Source organism: Colossoma macropomum, unplaced genomic scaffold (genome assembly GCF_904425465.1).
Source record: "Colossoma macropomum unplaced genomic scaffold, Colossoma_macropomum, whole genome shotgun sequence".
Taxonomy (NCBI): Eukaryota; Metazoa; Chordata; class Actinopteri; order Characiformes; family Serrasalmidae; genus Colossoma; species Colossoma macropomum.
This window is the reverse complement of record NW_023494784.1, coordinates 40,372,230-40,389,819: the sequence shown is the minus strand read 5'-3', so window position 1 is coordinate 40,389,819 and position 17,590 is coordinate 40,372,230. Positions and strand designations below refer to the sequence as shown.

The 17,590-nt window shown below is 39.1% G+C and overlaps 1 protein-coding gene across 1 annotated transcript in view; it reads left to right on the top strand.

Moving 5' to 3' along the window:
- mcf2lb (mcf.2 cell line derived transforming sequence-like b) overlaps positions 1–17,287 on the top strand; it is a 49,499-nt gene extending 32,212 nt beyond the window's left edge. Inside the window, exons 17-31 of the mRNA XM_036571486.1 lie at positions 71–186; positions 1,033–1,102; positions 1,210–1,302; positions 2,892–2,984; positions 3,639–3,764; positions 5,222–5,443; positions 6,146–6,238; positions 7,312–7,390; positions 7,552–7,609; positions 8,718–8,830; positions 9,540–9,605; positions 11,427–11,501; positions 13,357–13,466; positions 14,844–14,938; positions 16,870–17,287. Coding sequence (XP_036427379.1) covers positions 71–186; positions 1,033–1,102; positions 1,210–1,302; positions 2,892–2,984; positions 3,639–3,764; positions 5,222–5,443; positions 6,146–6,238; positions 7,312–7,390; positions 7,552–7,609; positions 8,718–8,830; positions 9,540–9,605; positions 11,427–11,501; positions 13,357–13,466; positions 14,844–14,921 — 1,392 coding nt within the window. The 3' untranslated portion in view covers positions 14,922–14,938; positions 16,870–17,287. The remainder of the gene's footprint in view (positions 1–70; positions 187–1,032; positions 1,103–1,209; positions 1,303–2,891; positions 2,985–3,638; positions 3,765–5,221; positions 5,444–6,145; positions 6,239–7,311; positions 7,391–7,551; positions 7,610–8,717; positions 8,831–9,539; positions 9,606–11,426; positions 11,502–13,356; positions 13,467–14,843; positions 14,939–16,869) is intronic.
- The last annotated feature ends 303 nt before the right edge of the window (positions 17,288–17,590 follow it).

Sequence of the window (17,590 nt, the reverse complement as noted above, 5' to 3'; positions counted from 1 at the left end):
AGGGTGGTAGATCTCCAGGACCAGGATTGGGCACCCCTGGTATAGATGAATGTGTTAATGTGCTCCACAGGGCTATGCTGCTGAGATGGAAAACCCTGCCATGGCTCCCCTCATCCCTGCCGTCCTGCAAAACAAGAAGGATGTGCTGTTTGGCAACATGCAGGAGATCTACCACTTTCACAAAACGTGAGTCCCATCTACTGGAGAGGAGCTTTGTTTTCTGGTGCTGGAATTCATTATTAGTGTTACTGTTTGTCAGTGCTTTGTACTGTGAGTGAATGGCTAGACTTCTTCCTCTCTAGTGAGTAAAAGGCAAACATAATGCCAACTATAGTGCTTTTCCTTGTATGGTACCATACTAATCTGAATCCAGAACTGTCCGTACCCTGCTCGAGTACCTGCGTTTGTTTCCCACCACACAATGTTCCCGTGAAGAAGATGAGGTTGTGTAGTGGCCATCTGATTTGCCACGTGATGTTAGTTTTAACAGCAAACACTAAAATCAGCAGCAACAATGAATGAGCTTTGAATTCTAAGTGTATTTTAGCTTATTGTCCTTATTAAAGAAAACATTATTGGAATATGAATCAAAATCAGTTTAGAATCCAGCACTAAGAGTAAGTACTAAATTAAAATTAAACCTAAATTAAATTAAAGATTGTAGATGTACTACTTTTTTGAATGACTAGTGAACTTGTTATTTAAAAAATGTGTGAATTTGTGTTTGGAATATCTATGAAAAGTGTTTTGTTTGTAGTGTTTTGTTTGTAGTGTTTTGTTTGTAGCTTGCTAATAGGGGCTGGTTGCTGCAGTTTGAGTGCGATGTGCACTGAAGAAAAATATATTTCTGTAGTTATTTCAGTAAATTTCAGTCTCAGGCACTCTGCACATACAAGTACACGGCCTGTCTGATGTAAACTGCATGCTAAAATCACCACAGCTTTCACAAACTCACCTCAATGTATTAGTCGAATAGTCTATGCAACCCCTAATTTAAACACTACCATCCATCTATCTCTCATTCTCTTCCAGGACATTTCTGAGGGAGTTGGAGACTTACACAGATTGTCCCGAGCTCGTGGGTCGCTGTTTTCTGGAGAGGGTGGGTGGTGACGAGTAATAAGTACAGATGGAGTAAAGCTGTTACCAGTGAGGCCAGCTGGTTGGTGATTTGGCAGTTTGGTAATGCCGTTCTGCTGTTTTCTGTAGATGGGAGACCTGCAGATTTATGAGAAATACTGCCATAATAAACCTCGATCTGAGAGCCTCTGGAGACAGTGCTCAGACTGTGCTTTCTTCCAGGTAATACACGCATAAAGTATGGCAAGAATATCACAATAGTATATAATATGTATCAGAGTGTTTAATATTGTTTTGCAGACAAGTTAGAACTGATATCAGCAAAAAGAAGTAATTCCATATGTGAAAAAGGCTATGAAAAACTATGAGTACAGTGATTTAGGTACAACTATTAGAGGTTAACATAAATTAATATGGGGTTCCCAAGTGGCGGAACCATGTAAGCGTTGGCCGTATCATCAGGAGATGATGGATGATGCTACAGTAATCCTTGGTCAGGAGTCCAAGAGAGCACAATTGGCCTCACTCTCTTTGGGTGGGTAGGATGACCCCCCCCCCCATCACTCAGCACGATGCTCGTCAGCGCATTTACCTGACGTAACAAAACCAGCGGTTGGCTCTTTCCTCCAAGCATATTCAGCTGTCCAATGATGTTGCATAAGAGGCAATTCGAAAAGATCTGATGGCGCTTCACAGGTCTCAGAGGAAGCCTGCGCTAGCTTTCGCCCTCCTAGCGCTGGTGGTATTGTGTGATTTGGGGAGTCCTAACTAGTAGGTGGAATTGGGTTCAACTAAATTTGGGGAGAAAATTGGGAAAAATAAAAAAAAGGAATATAAGATAATTATAGGTGAATATAATATGTTATAAGAATATAAGTGACTATACACTAGTTGTTGTTGTTTACAGCTTCTTGATCGAAATCCGTCACTTTATGATCCATTTTATACCACTGAACATAATCTTAATAAAACCCTTTTTGACAATGGTTGAAAAATAAGCTTATTAATGCTTATTAAATGGGTCATAAACCCCATAAAACATTAATAAACCTAACACATCAATAGAAAGGGCAATAGTGACTTGACGCTTGCTTAATAGTGAGCTCACATTCACCTATACTCTTAATCTTTATCTTACTGTGTGTTACTTTGTCTTTGCCATCAGTCAGTGTTAAACCTGTCAGATACTCATTCATCAGATGTAACAGATCACTGGTGCCCTTTTTTTATTTATTCAAAATGTGTTTATGACCTAATTAATTGTCACTGTAATAATAAACATTTATAACCTAGTTTTAAAACATTAATAAACCTTTTATAAGTGTAGCATTATTGTAAAGCCATTGTTGTTCAGTGCTCTAGAACTGCTAACCACAGTCTTAAAAAAAGATGGTTCTCCAAGGGTGCTTTAGTAAAGGGAGTGGTTCTATGTAGCACCAAAAAGGGTTCTTCATTTCACAAGCCTGATATTGTAACAGCCGAACCCTTTTTGGTGCTACATAGAACCATTCTCAACCATGCGACCATACGCAACACATTCTCCATCAGTTTGAAGAACCATTTTACCATGCAAAGAACCATTTAAGCATGAAATACTTCTATGTAGAACTCATGGTTCTAAATAGAATCATTCCCTAAAGTACCCTTGAAGAACCATCTTTATTAAGGGTGCAGACCCTTGATTATCTCAGGACAGTGCATTGTAACATAATTAATTGTGATGACGATAACATCTCATCCACTCCTAATGTGAATACTAACTTTGTGTGTGTGTTTTGTGTGTGTGTGTGTGTGTGTATGTGTGCTAATAGGAATGTCAGAAGAAACTGGAGCACAAGCTGGGCTTGGATTCTTACCTGCTGAAGCCTGTTCAGAGAATTACTAAGTACCAGCTCCTACTGAAGGTACCCCAATATGTGTGTCTGTGGGTTTTATATATATATATATATATATATATATATATATATATATAGTATATTTATATATACTCTTTAATAATACCCCTGATTTTAGGAGAAACGCTGGATGAGCAGGTGTCTCCAAATGTTTGGACATATAGTGTACTTACATACAAGCCATACATGCATTTGTGAGCTCCTGCTGGTGTGGGTTTCCTTTCTTTCAATGATGCAACATATTGTTATTACATACACATACATACATATTGTTGGTGTTGGAACGTAACCTTGCATCTCCAAAATGGTAACTTTATAAGAGAATGGAGAAAGTAAATGTAACGAGATTGTTTTTCCAGGTATTTTAATCATTTCTGTTGGTCTGTTCATCACGGAATTTTAACACAAGTCAAAGGCAAAAGGCCAAAACTGGACAGCGGCAATATATATAATACATATGGTGCATACTGTTCTTACGTTTACCATCATCTAGCTAGATTTTGTTGGTGATGATGCATGAAAATGTATCACTGAACTTTTTGTTCGGTCTTGCCTGATGGAAAACGTTGATAAAAGTAGACAAAGCTATACAGATATGAGCTTTTGGAGTTTATTGCATTAAAACTTTGTGTGTGTGTGTGTCTGTGTGTGTGTGTGTTCTAGGAGCTGATTAAGTACAGCAAAGGCCGTGAAGGTTCAGTGGAGCTGCAGGCAGCTCTGTCCTCCTTGCTGGGCATTCTGAAGGCCGTAAATGACTCAATGCACCTCATCGCTATCACAGGATATGAGGTGAGATAGACACACACTGTGCAGTGCGATGCGCAAAGAGAAATGAATCCTGTCCAAATGCAAAAGAGATCACAGTTGTACACTCTGTACACTAACACTTACATCAGGGTTACACAACAGTCACACAAAAGACAAGTGAATGGAAATAACCTACTAGTCTGCCGTCAAGGGTTATAATAATAACTGCTGCACCATTTAACATGGAATGGGAGAATTCTAATAGGAAGCCAAGTGAAGTTGTATGCCTCCATACTTTTGTATGGTTTCATCTGTTTTCTTGATTAGAGGATGAGGCAGCTGCTATGTCTACTGCCTTGATAGCAGGCAAGTCTTTCAATTCTGTGGAAAAATCGCTCCTCTTCATTACATAAGGATCACGTCCAACATATGCTGTGCTAGTGGATGGTTGTGGCGAGAGCTGTTTCACGTCTCGTCTTAAAGGCACAAACTCCTGCCCCACAACGAGGTGGAAGCCAATGATGTAGCAGAAATTTCTAGGAGGCATCTGAGGTAGTCAGTCAGATTTCAGGCAAGGCAAGGCCCTGGTCACACTGGCCACCCCTTTAAAGCCATGCATGTTTTGAAATTTGTGACTGCAGCCTTACATGCATTCGTGAGCTCCTGCTGGTGTGGGTTTCCTTTCTTTCAATGATGTGCACAAAAGTGCCCTCGGTGCTAATAGTGCCACCTTGTGGAGAATCTGAGTTGTGAAGAAAATGAATAAACTGTTTATTTCACCAAATTAATGTTTAAGTTCAAATCTTTTTACAGTTAAAATCACAAATTGTTCCACACTTTTGGATGAACACATTTTAGAAGTAGTATTATGGAAGTTATTTCTCAGTGCGGCACTGTTTTAATTTGTGTTACAACACTTGCGAGTTTTGCAGCACCAGCGCTACCTGCTCAAAAAGGTTACATACAGCCCTGCAGTGATGTCTTCATCTGGTGGGTGAAACACTGTTACTGATCGAGTGATATCAGGGGAGAAGAGATGTAGGCTAGTGCACAGTTCACATGTTTGAGAACTTCAAATTCTGTATTTGAAATTTTGAAATATTTCGTTCCAAAACGCTACAGACCAATTTCAAGAATTTTCCTTTTTTTTCATGACAGTACTATATTATGATAATCAGTGCTATATTATGATTAATATCACCTTTTTTAGAGAAATAAAAAATGTGTTTTCCATTATAGGTTAACTATTATTATTTTTAAAACTCATTCACACTTGTACAGCATTTTGAAATGAAACTCTTCATATATTTTTTTTAACTTCTAGATAATATTGACACAGTGTGAAGAGACTTGATGAGAAACTATTAAAACAGAAGACTTTTTGATCTGAAATCTGCTTTCCATTGTTACTCAAAACGATAGAATGCGTCACAAACTGAAGATTCCTCTTCCCATTCCAACCAAGTCCAAGTGTGGTTTTGATCTTTGACACCTGGCAGGGTAACCTGGGTGACCTGGGCCGGCTGCTGATGCAGGGCTCGTTCAGCGTGTGGGCGGAGCACAAGCGTGGCCATGTGAAGATGATGGAGTTGGCGCGCTTTAAGCCCATGCAGAGGCACCTGTTCCTGCACGAGAAAGCTCTGCTCTTCTGCAAGCGGCGTGAGGAGAGCGGCGAGGGCTACGAGAAAGCGCCGTCCTACAGTTTCAAACAGGAGCTGAGCGTGAGTGTGCACCAGCGGGGGCTTCTTAAATTTGGAATTACTTGTCATAATCAATTTTGTTAATTCTGCCCACAGGACACAATTGGCTGGATATTTTTGGTTGGTGGACTATTCTCAGTCCAGCAGTGACACTGAGGTGTTTAAAAAAAACTCCAGCAGCACTGCTGTGTCTGATCCACTCAGACCAGCACAACACACATTAACACACCACCACCACGTCAGTGTTACTGCAGTGCTGAGAATGATCCACCACCCAAATAGTACCTGCTCTATGGTGGTCCTGTGGGGGTCCTGACCATTTAAGAACAGGGTGAAAGGGGGCTAACAAAGTATGCAGAGAAACAGATGGACTACAGTCTGTAATTGTAGAACTACAAAGTGCACCTGTATGGTCAGTGCATCACAAGCAGTTGCATAGTTGTTGCATGTATTGTTAATGTGTAACTACACAGTTATTAGAGACACTTACTATAAAGTGGGACCCAGATAAACTGACTGGCTGAAGGTAATTGTGCCTTTTCCATAATTTATTTTGCCACATTACTTGGTTAATCCTTCAACTTAATCTGCCCTGTCAGCAACAAGAGCTTGTTTATAACTGTGAATACAAAAAGTCCATCATTTTGAAGTCCATCACCTTCAAAACTGTATAAATAACCCAGAGTGTAGAGGACCGTTCTTTATTCTTCTTTTCTCTGTTAGATGCGTGCTATTGGAATCACTGAACATGCCAAAGGAGACAATAAGAAGTTTGAAATCTGGTCCAGCTCCAGGGATGAGGTGTACACTGTGCAGGTGTGTTTGTCTATGTGTGTATATTTTTCTTCTGCTTGATGTGTCTCTATTAAATGGCCACAAATCAAATTTCCCCAGAAAAGTCAAGGGCCTGACTAATACAAGCACTGTGTGGCCGATACCAAGGTTATGAATTCTTATAACCAATCGGCCAATATAATTTTAAATTTAATTTATAGCCATAGACTTTAATTTGATACTTTTGTACTAAAGCTGCACTATGTAAGTTTTGCTGAATTTTGGAGACCTCTGTGGTGGAAATGTGCAATTGCACACAAAGTAAAGAAGTTTTGCAATGTGAGTTGTGCTTCGGCCCCCTTCCCCGAGCAGATGAATCTGATTATTGTAAGAGAATTCAAAGAGAACTCAGTCAAAACTTGTTGAAGGATGTGTCTTCTGAGGATGTGAGTGGATTATCTACTAATGTCACTATTATTATCTACATCATCATAACATTGATTTGCAATTGAGGCCTAAACATCGAGCCGGACCTTTTTTGAGCCTGTGCATGTGACATTAATATGTAAGGATGTACGACATGGTCAGAAAAACTCCATGCCTATGACTTTTAAGTTGTTTTAGGCATTATAGCGTGGCTCACAGCAGCGTATTCACACCATATTTTATGCTTTTTTCTCCTGCTACTTCTTTCAGTTTTAACAGAAAATCTGACATAGTGCTGCTTTAACCAGTACTTTTGTGACTGACATGATTGTCAGTTCTCAATTATCACACTTCTTTAAATCAAAAAACAGCAGATGATCCTAAATACATTGTAGCACTGGAGGTGGAGCTGGTTCTTTGCAGTTCCAGTTTCCGTTAATTAACCAATAAATGAATATTTATACATTAGTTCTCTTCATAAAAAAACGATTATTGTGTTATAACATGTTATTTCCATGTTAAAGCTACGCAATTCACACAAGTCTATTTGAGATCACTCAACAGTTTGATGCAGTTTCAGGCTAACGTGTGATGATTTAGGTAGTCGGGTCTGTAGTGGTAAGATTGTTTGTGGCTAAACGATCACTTTAAGGCAGGCTTTAATATCTGTTTGTACTTATGTTGCACAGGCAGCGTCTGAGGAGACTAAAACTATCTGGGTGAGAGAAATTCGGAAACTTCTAACAGGACAGCTGGAGGCCTGCAGAGGTAAAAGGGGAGCGACAACATGAGTTATTTAGATAAGAAGGGTTTGTTAGTAATACTCTTTTGACTAATTTGACTGGGATCAATGTATGTAAGGAATCCATGTAACACACCAGTATGTGGTCAAATAAAAAGCCAAGCGAGTTCATTCATTTGTTTTACAGAAGCCAGCCAGCAGAGGACTACTGATCAGTTAACCTCAGAGAACAATTCACTTGACAGGTGAACATGCACACACACACTCACACTCGTTGTCTCATATAAGCTTGTGATCCATATGTATATGTAGGTATTTACACCAATCAGCCATAATATTAAAACCACCTCCTTGTTTCTGAGCTCATTGTCCATTTTATCAGCTCCACTTACTATATAGGTGCACTTTGTAGTTCTACAGTTACAGACTGTAGTCCAGATAGTCTACAGTCTGTAATTGTACAACTGTAAAATGATAAAATGGACAGTGAAGTGTAAAAACAAGGATTTTAATGTTATGGCTGATCGGTGTATATGCAATAATTATATTTTAAAACATTTGGTTATGAAAATATACAAATACATACTTTTCCTCTTGGAATGTTGGAATACGTTTAAATGTAAGGTGCACAGTGGGATCTTAAGACTATTGTTGTACTTTTGAGGGTACCTTTGTATTGTTTGTACCTCGATGATCAAAAATGTACCTGCACAGTACCTTTTTACTGACAGTGTATATGCAATAATAATATGTCTAATTTATCATTTATATGTAACGAATGCTCACCAGTCATGGTGATCTGCTGCCTGGAGAGTTTAGTTCCAACTCGTCTGGCTTGAATATTCAGATGTTTCTAAAGACCTTGGTTACCTGAATCAGGTGTGTTAGAATAGGGTTGGAACTAAACTCTCCAAGGAAGAAGATCGCCAGGACTGGACTTGGGCACCACTGATATATATCGCTGCTGTCAGAACAAAACCTCTATCTCCAAAGTGGTAACTTTATAGGAGAAGGAAAAACACACTTTACTTTTAATGTAAGTCAATGGAACCAGACATTTTTCCAAGTAATTTTGGGCCGTTTCTTTTGCTCCATCCTTCATGAAATTTACACACAGTGTAAAGACTAACGGGAATTTTCAAATTATATTAAAAACTGAAAACCAACAAAAATGCAGATACAAGGCTTTGTTCAGAGAGCAGCGATATGTAAGTACCTTTATGTAATAACAGGCTTCATATGTAATTAGCTATATTTAATTATAACATGTTCCATGTTATGTACAAGTACACACACATGCAAATACAGTAGCAATACACAGAACTAATTAATCCCTGTACTATATATTCACAGACTCATGAGGGATGGGCAGAGCAGTATGAGGAACACAGAGATGGAGAAGAAAGAAGAAGAAAGCAGCAATGAACCAGGCAGCCCAGATGGCAAGAAAACAGAGAAAGCAATGGGTGGGTACAAAGATAAACGAGTGAGTGTTTAACCTCCTTCCTTCATTGAATGTTTACATGCACTCAATAATCTGACCATACTCGAATTTCTGCAGTTTCTGATTATTCAAATGGTCATGTAAACAGCGTACTCAGATTTCTTAGATCGGAGTAAGGTCTAGAAATCTGATTAAGAAATCCGATAAAGAGAGCTGGATTTTAGGTCAGTCATCAGATTTCCACGCATAGAAACTCTTACTCAGATTTGAGTCTGCACATGTATGAAAACAGACCGCAGTACCGGAAATAAACAAGCTGCGTTGACGTGAGGCAGCAAAACACTTTAGGAGCAGTGCTGAAACCGATTGCATGCTTGATGAAATGAAGGATTTAAATATTATCTTCTAGATGATTTATGTTCATATTTTCAGGTAAAGTGGTTCGATGTATAAAAAAAAGCCGTGACATGAAGTTTGAGTTTTACGTTACGTTTACGTCACGTCTTCTTCTGTGAGTTTATTGGCTGGTTGTAAAGCAGAAATCTGATTACTGTCTGACTCATGTAGACCCAGAATTTCCCCCTTATCTGATTACCCAAGTGGATGTAAATGCGTTGATTGGATTACTGACAAAATCTGATTTTCTGCAGTTATTGGATTATTAAGTGCATGTAAACACACTGAGTGTTGAAATAGTCTTGATTTATCCGCTTCTTTTTTGTGCACCACAGGTACTTTCCCCAGCAGTGAGACCAAAGCCAAGCGGCAAGAGATCAAAAGTGACCCAACTCCATTAGGTACCGTATCCACACCTGCACACGCTGACTTCTCTTACTAACAGGGTCTGATCTATTGCACATTGGCTGTAAGTTTTGCCGTCAGAGCTCTGCTTATGAATGAGGAGGTTACTGGTGTTCAGGCCCAATTGGCCTTAAGCAACATCATACTTGGTGGACCCCCATCCACCCCTGTCCTATTATTTTGTATGCCAAAAGGAAAAAGAATGACATAAGTAAAAAATCTGTGGGCTCGTTGTGCTTTTTAACAAACTACTTTAAAAAGTGGTCCTAACCAAGAAAGTATGTGGCTGGTGTTTTTAAATTTAGACAGTTTTCCTCACCCTAAATGTTGTTATTCAGCCAAGATACTGTTGGCCTCCGAAGTTTGCTTCTTTAGTTTTGCACTGGAGCTACAAGGCTAATGTAGCTAACAAGTTAAGCTTATTAGCAATCATTATTAGCATTGTGCAAACTGCTTCCATAAGGCAAGACACTACAGGTGAATAGCGTAACTTTTTAAATTAATGCCACAATTAATCTTTGCCAGTTCATTACTGATATTCTTATGATTAATTCTTATGATATAAATGTTTTGTATTTGATTTTTTTTTCAAAGAAATAACATTAATAAATGCAAATGAGACCTTATCTAATTAAATATGCATGAAGACACACTCCAGAGAAAGGATTTTACAGAACAGATTGTAAAATTTAATTGCTTTATTGTCAAGAAAACAATATTCACTGTTATTGTAGAATATTTTCTATAAGGTAATTTATAGTAGCATAAATCCAGGTATGAGCAATATAGTAAGAACTCCTTTGGTAATATCCTTCAGAATAGGTTTAACAAAGGATATGCCAAATTTCATTAAGGTAAGTATTCTAGACATTGAAATTTTTGGTTCTAAATGTAGAGAAGAGCTCATTTTGAGAAAAAAACGACTTTAAGAATCAGCCTTAGAACTGTATTGCCCAGTGAGATCTCAGAAAACAAGCACCACTGGTGGAAATGTTGTTGCTGGTACGAAGCAAACAGACAAATTAGGATATTCTAGTTAGTCATTCTAGTCATCATTTCTCCCAGTAGTGTCTTGCCTTCAGTCATCACATATTTGCCTCAAACTACGTCGACTTGTTAAGTAATCTCAAATAGACTTGGTATATCACTGTTGTCGGAGCAAAACCTTGTGTCTCCACTTTTGTTTGTTGTTTGTCATTTTCGTTTTTCAGTTTTTAACAGGATTTGAAAGTACCTGTTACTCTTTACATTGTGTGTAAATTTCATGATGAATGGACCAAAAGAAACGGCCCAAAATGACTTGGAAAAAAGTCTGGTTCCATTGACTTACATTAAAAGTAAAGTATGTTTTTTCCTTCTCCTGTAAAGTTGTCATTTTGGATATACAAGGTTTTGTTCTGGCAACTTTGATATACTTTCTGGCACTGTATGACATACTGTTAAGTATAAAAATGGACAAAATGACATTGCATAGCTAAAAACAAGAGCAGAAGCCACACTTAAGTCTGAATTTCGTCCATTCTTTTGTGAATTTTATTGATAACAGTATATCATGCAGTAGCATTGCTTATGTCTTGTTTGATCGTCTACATCTCAGGTAAGGGGAAAATTGTGCAAATTTGATTTTGGGTCAGCCTGTCACTCTAAAGTTCTTCGAGCTGGAACCTGAGGTGTGGTAAGCAATGAAATCAAGTAATCCAGACATACTGAAGTGTGATGCAGGCAAAGCTTTATTTTTGGTACTATGAGGACCTGAAAGACAGCTTGTGTGCTATGATAAGTCATGATGGCACTCTGATTGGTCATTCTCCTGTCAGAAACAGGGACACACCCCCATTTGGGCGGAGTCAGGCGGTTAAGTACATCCAGCCTGTTTCCGAATCGTAGGAGAGGTACTCGTTCAATCGACGAAAAGTCACTCTCGCACACACATGCACGCTCGTACATTTCGGATGGTATCGGGGTAGCATGTGCTTGTAGGTCTGTATGTAGTGTGTGAGTTCTTTTCTCCACTCTGAGGTCCTCACTGAATTAGCACGCTACAACTCTTAGCATGCTGTGTGTATTACACTGGTTACCTGCCACATGGTCACTGTTATGTCTCTTGCCTCTGACTGTTACAGTGAGGGTTTGGTAGTAAGCAGGGGTTAAACTGGGACTGCGTAGTTCTCAGCATTGATAGCATGGAAATATGATACTCACTATATGACCAAAAGTATAAGTACACCCCTCCTAATGATTGAGTTCAGGTGTTTCAGCCACACCCATCGCTAACAGGTGGATAAAATCAAGCACATAGCCATGCAGTCTACATAGACAAACACTGGCAGTAGCATGGGTCGCACTGACGAGCTCAGCGACAGTGTCATAGAGATGCCACCTTTGCCATAGACAACGCAAACTCACAGAGCAGGGCCACCGAATGCTGAAGTGCGAATTCCAAACTGACTCCGCAAGCGACATCAGCACAATAGCTGTGCATCTGGAGCTTCAAGAAATGGGTTTCCATGGCCGAGCAGCTGCACACATACCTAATAATACTATGCACAATGCCAAACGTCACTGGACTCTTCGGAGTGATGAATCATGCTTCACTATCTGGCAGTCTAATGGACAAATGTGGGTTTGGTGGACGCCAGGAGAACACTACCTACCAGAATGCATAGTGCCAACAGTAAAGTTTGGTGGAGGAGGGATAATGGGCTGGGGCTGTTTTTCAGCCCCTTAGATCCAGTGAAGGGTGATGTTAATGCTACAGCACACAAAGACGTTTCAAGCAATTATATGCTTCTGTGTGGCAACAGTTTAGGGAAGGACCTTTCCTGTTTCATGATATATGCACAGTCCTCCTTTGGAAAGAATGGTAATGTCGGCTGTGAGCCAGACCTTTTTGTCCAACGTCAGTGCATGACCTTACAAATGCTCTTTTGACTGAACCAGCACAGATTCCTACAGACACACTCTAAACTCCTGTGGGAAGCTTTCTCAGAATAGTGGAGGCTGTTATGGCTGCAAAGGGGGTGGCGGTGGAGGAGTGCAACTACATATTAATGGCTGTGTCTTTGGAATGGGATGTCCAACAAATTCATATAGGGGTGCTGCTCATGTGTCCACATACTTTTGGCCATATAGTGTATCTGTGGAGGGGAGTTTACAAAATTCTATAAACATGCAAAAAAAACAAAAAAACAAAAAACAAAAGATGGACCAGTTTAACCCCTGTTATTAAACGTTCTCTCCACCTGTCGACTGTACCATCATGCTTTCGCCTTCTTCTACACTATTACACTTAAAAAGATGGTTCTTCAAGGGTTCTTTAGTAAAGGCAATGGTACTATACAAAACAATTTCATGCTTAAATGGCTCTTTGCATGCTAAAATGTGTCTTCAGATTGATGGAGAATCTGTTGTATATGGTTCTATGTAGAACCTTTTTGAAAATGGTTCTATATAGCACTGGAAGGGGTTGTTCTATTGTTACAAGCTTGACATTGTAACAATAGCAGAACCCTTTTTGGTGCCATCTAGAACCATTTTCAAAGAAGAGTCATATACAACGTATTCTTCATCAATCTGAAGAACCATTTCACCATGCAAAGAGCCATTTCAGCATGAAATTATGTATAGAACTTGTGGTTCCAAATAGAACCACTGCTTTTACTAAAGAACCCTTAAACAACTATCTTTTTTAAGAATGTAGACCATCACGTTCTCTAATGATGCTCTTACTTTTGTCCCCTCTCTCAGGATGGAATAAAGGCTCGCTCTCATTGGATGCCTCTGTGGAGCAAGATGGCTATTTCAGTGCCGAGGATCATGTGACCTCTGACCCCGAAGAGGAACAAGAAAAGAAACTGGTGTGACCACGTCACCATGTCATTTTGTGTGTGTGTTTGTGTCAATGGACAGTGGAAGGTATTTTGGTATAGGGGTTCCTGTCTGTACAATTAAAGGAACAGTTTGGCGAAAAAATCAAATTTACACGATTTTCTAGTCATCCAACGATCGGCCTAGACATGTTTAGTGTCCAACTTTTGCTTTAGTTTAGAATAGGAATCGCCATGCTAACAATGCTAACAAACACTGGAAGTCAGTAGTCACCCAAACCGTTTCCACAAATAAATGCCAAAGTTTTTATATATTTGCTTCAAATTACATCAATAAGCTATGTAAACTTAAAAAAGAAGTTTAGTAAAATGATACGAATATATATCTATATATCTCTATATATATATATATATATATGTATATGTGTATATATATATATATATATATATATATATATATATGAATATCTTATTTTGAACAGAACTTTAACTGGAACTATATCTATCTATCTATCTATCTATCTATCTATCTATATATATATATATATATATATATATATATGTATATATATATATATACACATTATCATCCACTTTCCTGTACTATTCCGCCTACAAACTCTGGGAGGCCAGGGTGTAGGGGTAGTTTGTATAATGTCACTATGAACTGTCTGGGCGTGGCCTAAAATTCTGATGAGGGCTTGTGATTGACAGCTTTCGGTCCAACAGTTCCAGTCTGCTACATCACTGAAGCAGAACCAAACACAACAGTCTGAGTGCTGAGAAATAAAACGGGCTCTGTATTTTCGGGTGGTGTTGTGGAACTTGCCCTGTCCACTCACTAAAAACAACATCCAGCTTTTATTTCGAGACGTCATAAAGAAGGTTCTTATTCACCTTCCTGCTGGATGCCCATCCAGGGAATGCTGGTGTGGCCAGTTGACCAAACAAACGAACGAATGGACAGTCTGTCAGTTATAGCTCAGTTATGCTTGCTAGGTTAGCTTTCGCTTGTTTGTTAGCTTTCTCATGGTGCATTTCTTGGAACAGAGAGAAGTAGACCATTGTTTTGTTAAAGCTGTCTTGAAATCAGTGAGCATACTGCTTATATATGCAGAGCCCAAGATTAGGACCAATCACGTTACATCAAAGGAGGAGAATATTGGCAAAATACCTCCGTCATTTGTGGGGCATTGTTATTCACAGGACATACTTTGTACATTGTGTGCCCGCAAGAGCAAGATTAGCTTACTCAGAAAGAAAGAACAAGCAAATTCAGGTTCCGCGGGGCTTTGAACCTCTTTTTATCTGATTATTACCTTTATTGAAGGAGCCAGTTTCCTCTCTTTCAATGATGCACACAAAACCTACTTGGCCCAAGGTTACTGAAACTCTTTTCTCTCTCAGTCTGTAGAAGGAGCCGAGTTTGTGAGAACCGACGAAGAACCCAAACAGCCTGCAGAATCTGAAGATGGACACCACTGAGAAGAACTTGGCAACATGTAAGATCATATGTCTTAAGGCTGTAGACCTCACAAAACTGCAGGGACGCAAAACGGTGTTTTGAGTTAGGGTTTACAGACGTACACATTAATGGCATGCATTTCCTTTTTATTTTAATTTGGATCATTCACATCAGTTAGACCTTGTCACGTGTTATAACGTGTTGAAACATGCACAAATAACTCGCACACGAACCTGCTGATGCTCTCCCCGCTCACTCTACTATCCTTTATGCAAATGTGCTGAGCAGCTGCCAATCAGATTGTTGATGTGTGGTGCAGAAACCAGTTGTGTCACACTCATAGTCAGGCTACATGCTGTGAAATGTTTTCAAAAAGTAGGACATTATTGTTTTAATGGATTTTTTAAAATTAAAAAATAACAATATTACTAATAATATTAAGCCACTTTGGGGCTCAGAACTGGCCTATAACTCTACATATACTTCATTCCAGGGGTTTTTGTGACATGCCCCCAAAACAGCCAGCAGTGGGGAACACTTGCTGTAACGAAAGGCAGAATTAACTTTAACAGTGCATGGCTACTGCAGATTAGCGTAAAGACACAGGTCAGACTGTTATTTTACAAACCCTATTCCAAAGAAGTAGAGACAGTAGGTGACATTCCAATACAGAAAGCGTTGAGTAGTAAATTCTTTTTGATCTCCATTTAATTGAAAACAGTACAAAACCACAATTTTTGATGTTTTACTTCATGAACTTTTTTTAAAATAAAAAAAGGCTCATTCCAAATATGATGCGTGCAACATGTTCCAAAAAGTTGGGACAGGAGCATGTTTACCTCTGTGTTACATCATCTTTATTTTTAACAGCACTTAAAATCGTTTAGGGACTAAACACACAAACTCATCCAGTTCTGAAAGCCAAATTTTTTGCCATTCTTCATACAGGTGTTCAGCTGCGTAACCATATGGGGCTTTTGTTGTTGTATTTTGCACTTAATCCAAAATGCACCACACTTTTTCAGAAGACAGGCAGGCCAGTCTGGCACCTACACTCTGTGATTGCACAGCCATGTTGTTGTAACATGTGCAGGAAGTGTTTTTCCGTTGTCATGCTAAAATTAGCGTGGATGTCAATGAAAAAGACGGCATCTAAAAGGCAGCATATGTTGCTCCAAAATTTGCATATATCTACGTTTTAATGTTGCTTTCACAGATGTGCAATACACCTCCATACCATGACAGATCCTGGCTTTTGAACTTTACACTGGTAACAGTCTGGATGCTGCTTGACCAGGGGAACACAATGTCCATTATTTTTATAAATGATCTGAAAGGTGGACTCGTGAGCCCATGTGGTGATGGTCAGAAGCATGCCTCTTTTTAATGCTGTGCCACCTCAGGGATCAAAGGTCAAGGGCATTCAGTTGTTGTTTTTGGCCTTGTCCTTTACGCACAGAGATTTTTCCGGATTCCCTGAACCTTTTGATGATGTGATGCACTGTAGAGGGTGAAATACCAAAAATCTTTGCAAACGCTTGTTGAGGAACATTGTGATTAAACAGGTGGACTATTTGCTGATGCATTTTCTGGCAAAGTCTTGACTTATCCTTGCTCGTAAAGATCTAGACCTTTCCTGGATGCTGCTTTTATACCCTAGCATGATTGGATTACCTCTACTAAAATGTTTTTTTGAACATTTAACGATGTTTCTAGTCGTGACGTTTTTTGGAATTGGGTTTGTACATTATTTTAAGCAGTTACAGCTAAACACTCCTGGAATCTGAAGGTGCTGCATCCCCCTTGGCACCCACACTTCCCTCCTTTACTGTAGATCCGTGTGACACAGTTGAACTAATTCATGTATTTGTAAGGCATTATAACCCAGTAATTACATTAAAGTAAGTATAACCCAATCATGTGTGTTCATGACTTTTAATTTATGTTTATCTCTTTATCTCTTTACAGAATACCATGATCCCAAGAGCCTCTATCGAGAACACAAAGGAACTGCACTAGTCTTGGATAAGCACCTGCCATTTATACTGTCGTCCTCCCTCACCGGTCAAACAGCACAAAATGTGACCCATTTCGTCCAGCAGCCTGAGCCAAAACTTGTACACATGTTGCTGTAATAGAAGGTTCATATCCCTTTAACTGGTGTGCAACTTTATAGTGGTTAAGTCTAAAGCTCTTCGTAGTGAACACCTGTCCATGTTCCGTTTGCATGAGTACAGTCTTAACCTCTGTGTGAAATTTAGCATATCATATATGCAGATATTACTGTACTGGCTGTGACTGCACTGGTTCACTGTGTGTAAAGTCTGTTATTGTCCACAGCTGTTCTTGTTCATATGTGTATTTAAAGTATACATAAAATCCAAAAGCTGAAGTCCGTCCTCGTTATTTTTTTACTTTTGTAAAGTTTGTAACTTGCAGGTTTCTGACTGAAAGCTTTTCAATGAATCCACTCCACCGATGCCATTAACTTTAAAAGCTGCTGCCTTTTCCAGGGCCTTGCAAATGAAAAAGACAACATGACGAAATGATGAAATGAGAAAATGATGCCTAAATTATGAAAAGAAGAAAAAGGGCTAAATATAATGTCCTTTTTTAGTATTTAATGTGTTCACCTTTATTACAGCTTTCGTTCTTTTCACGAGACTCACTTTCATTTTCTCAAAGAAAT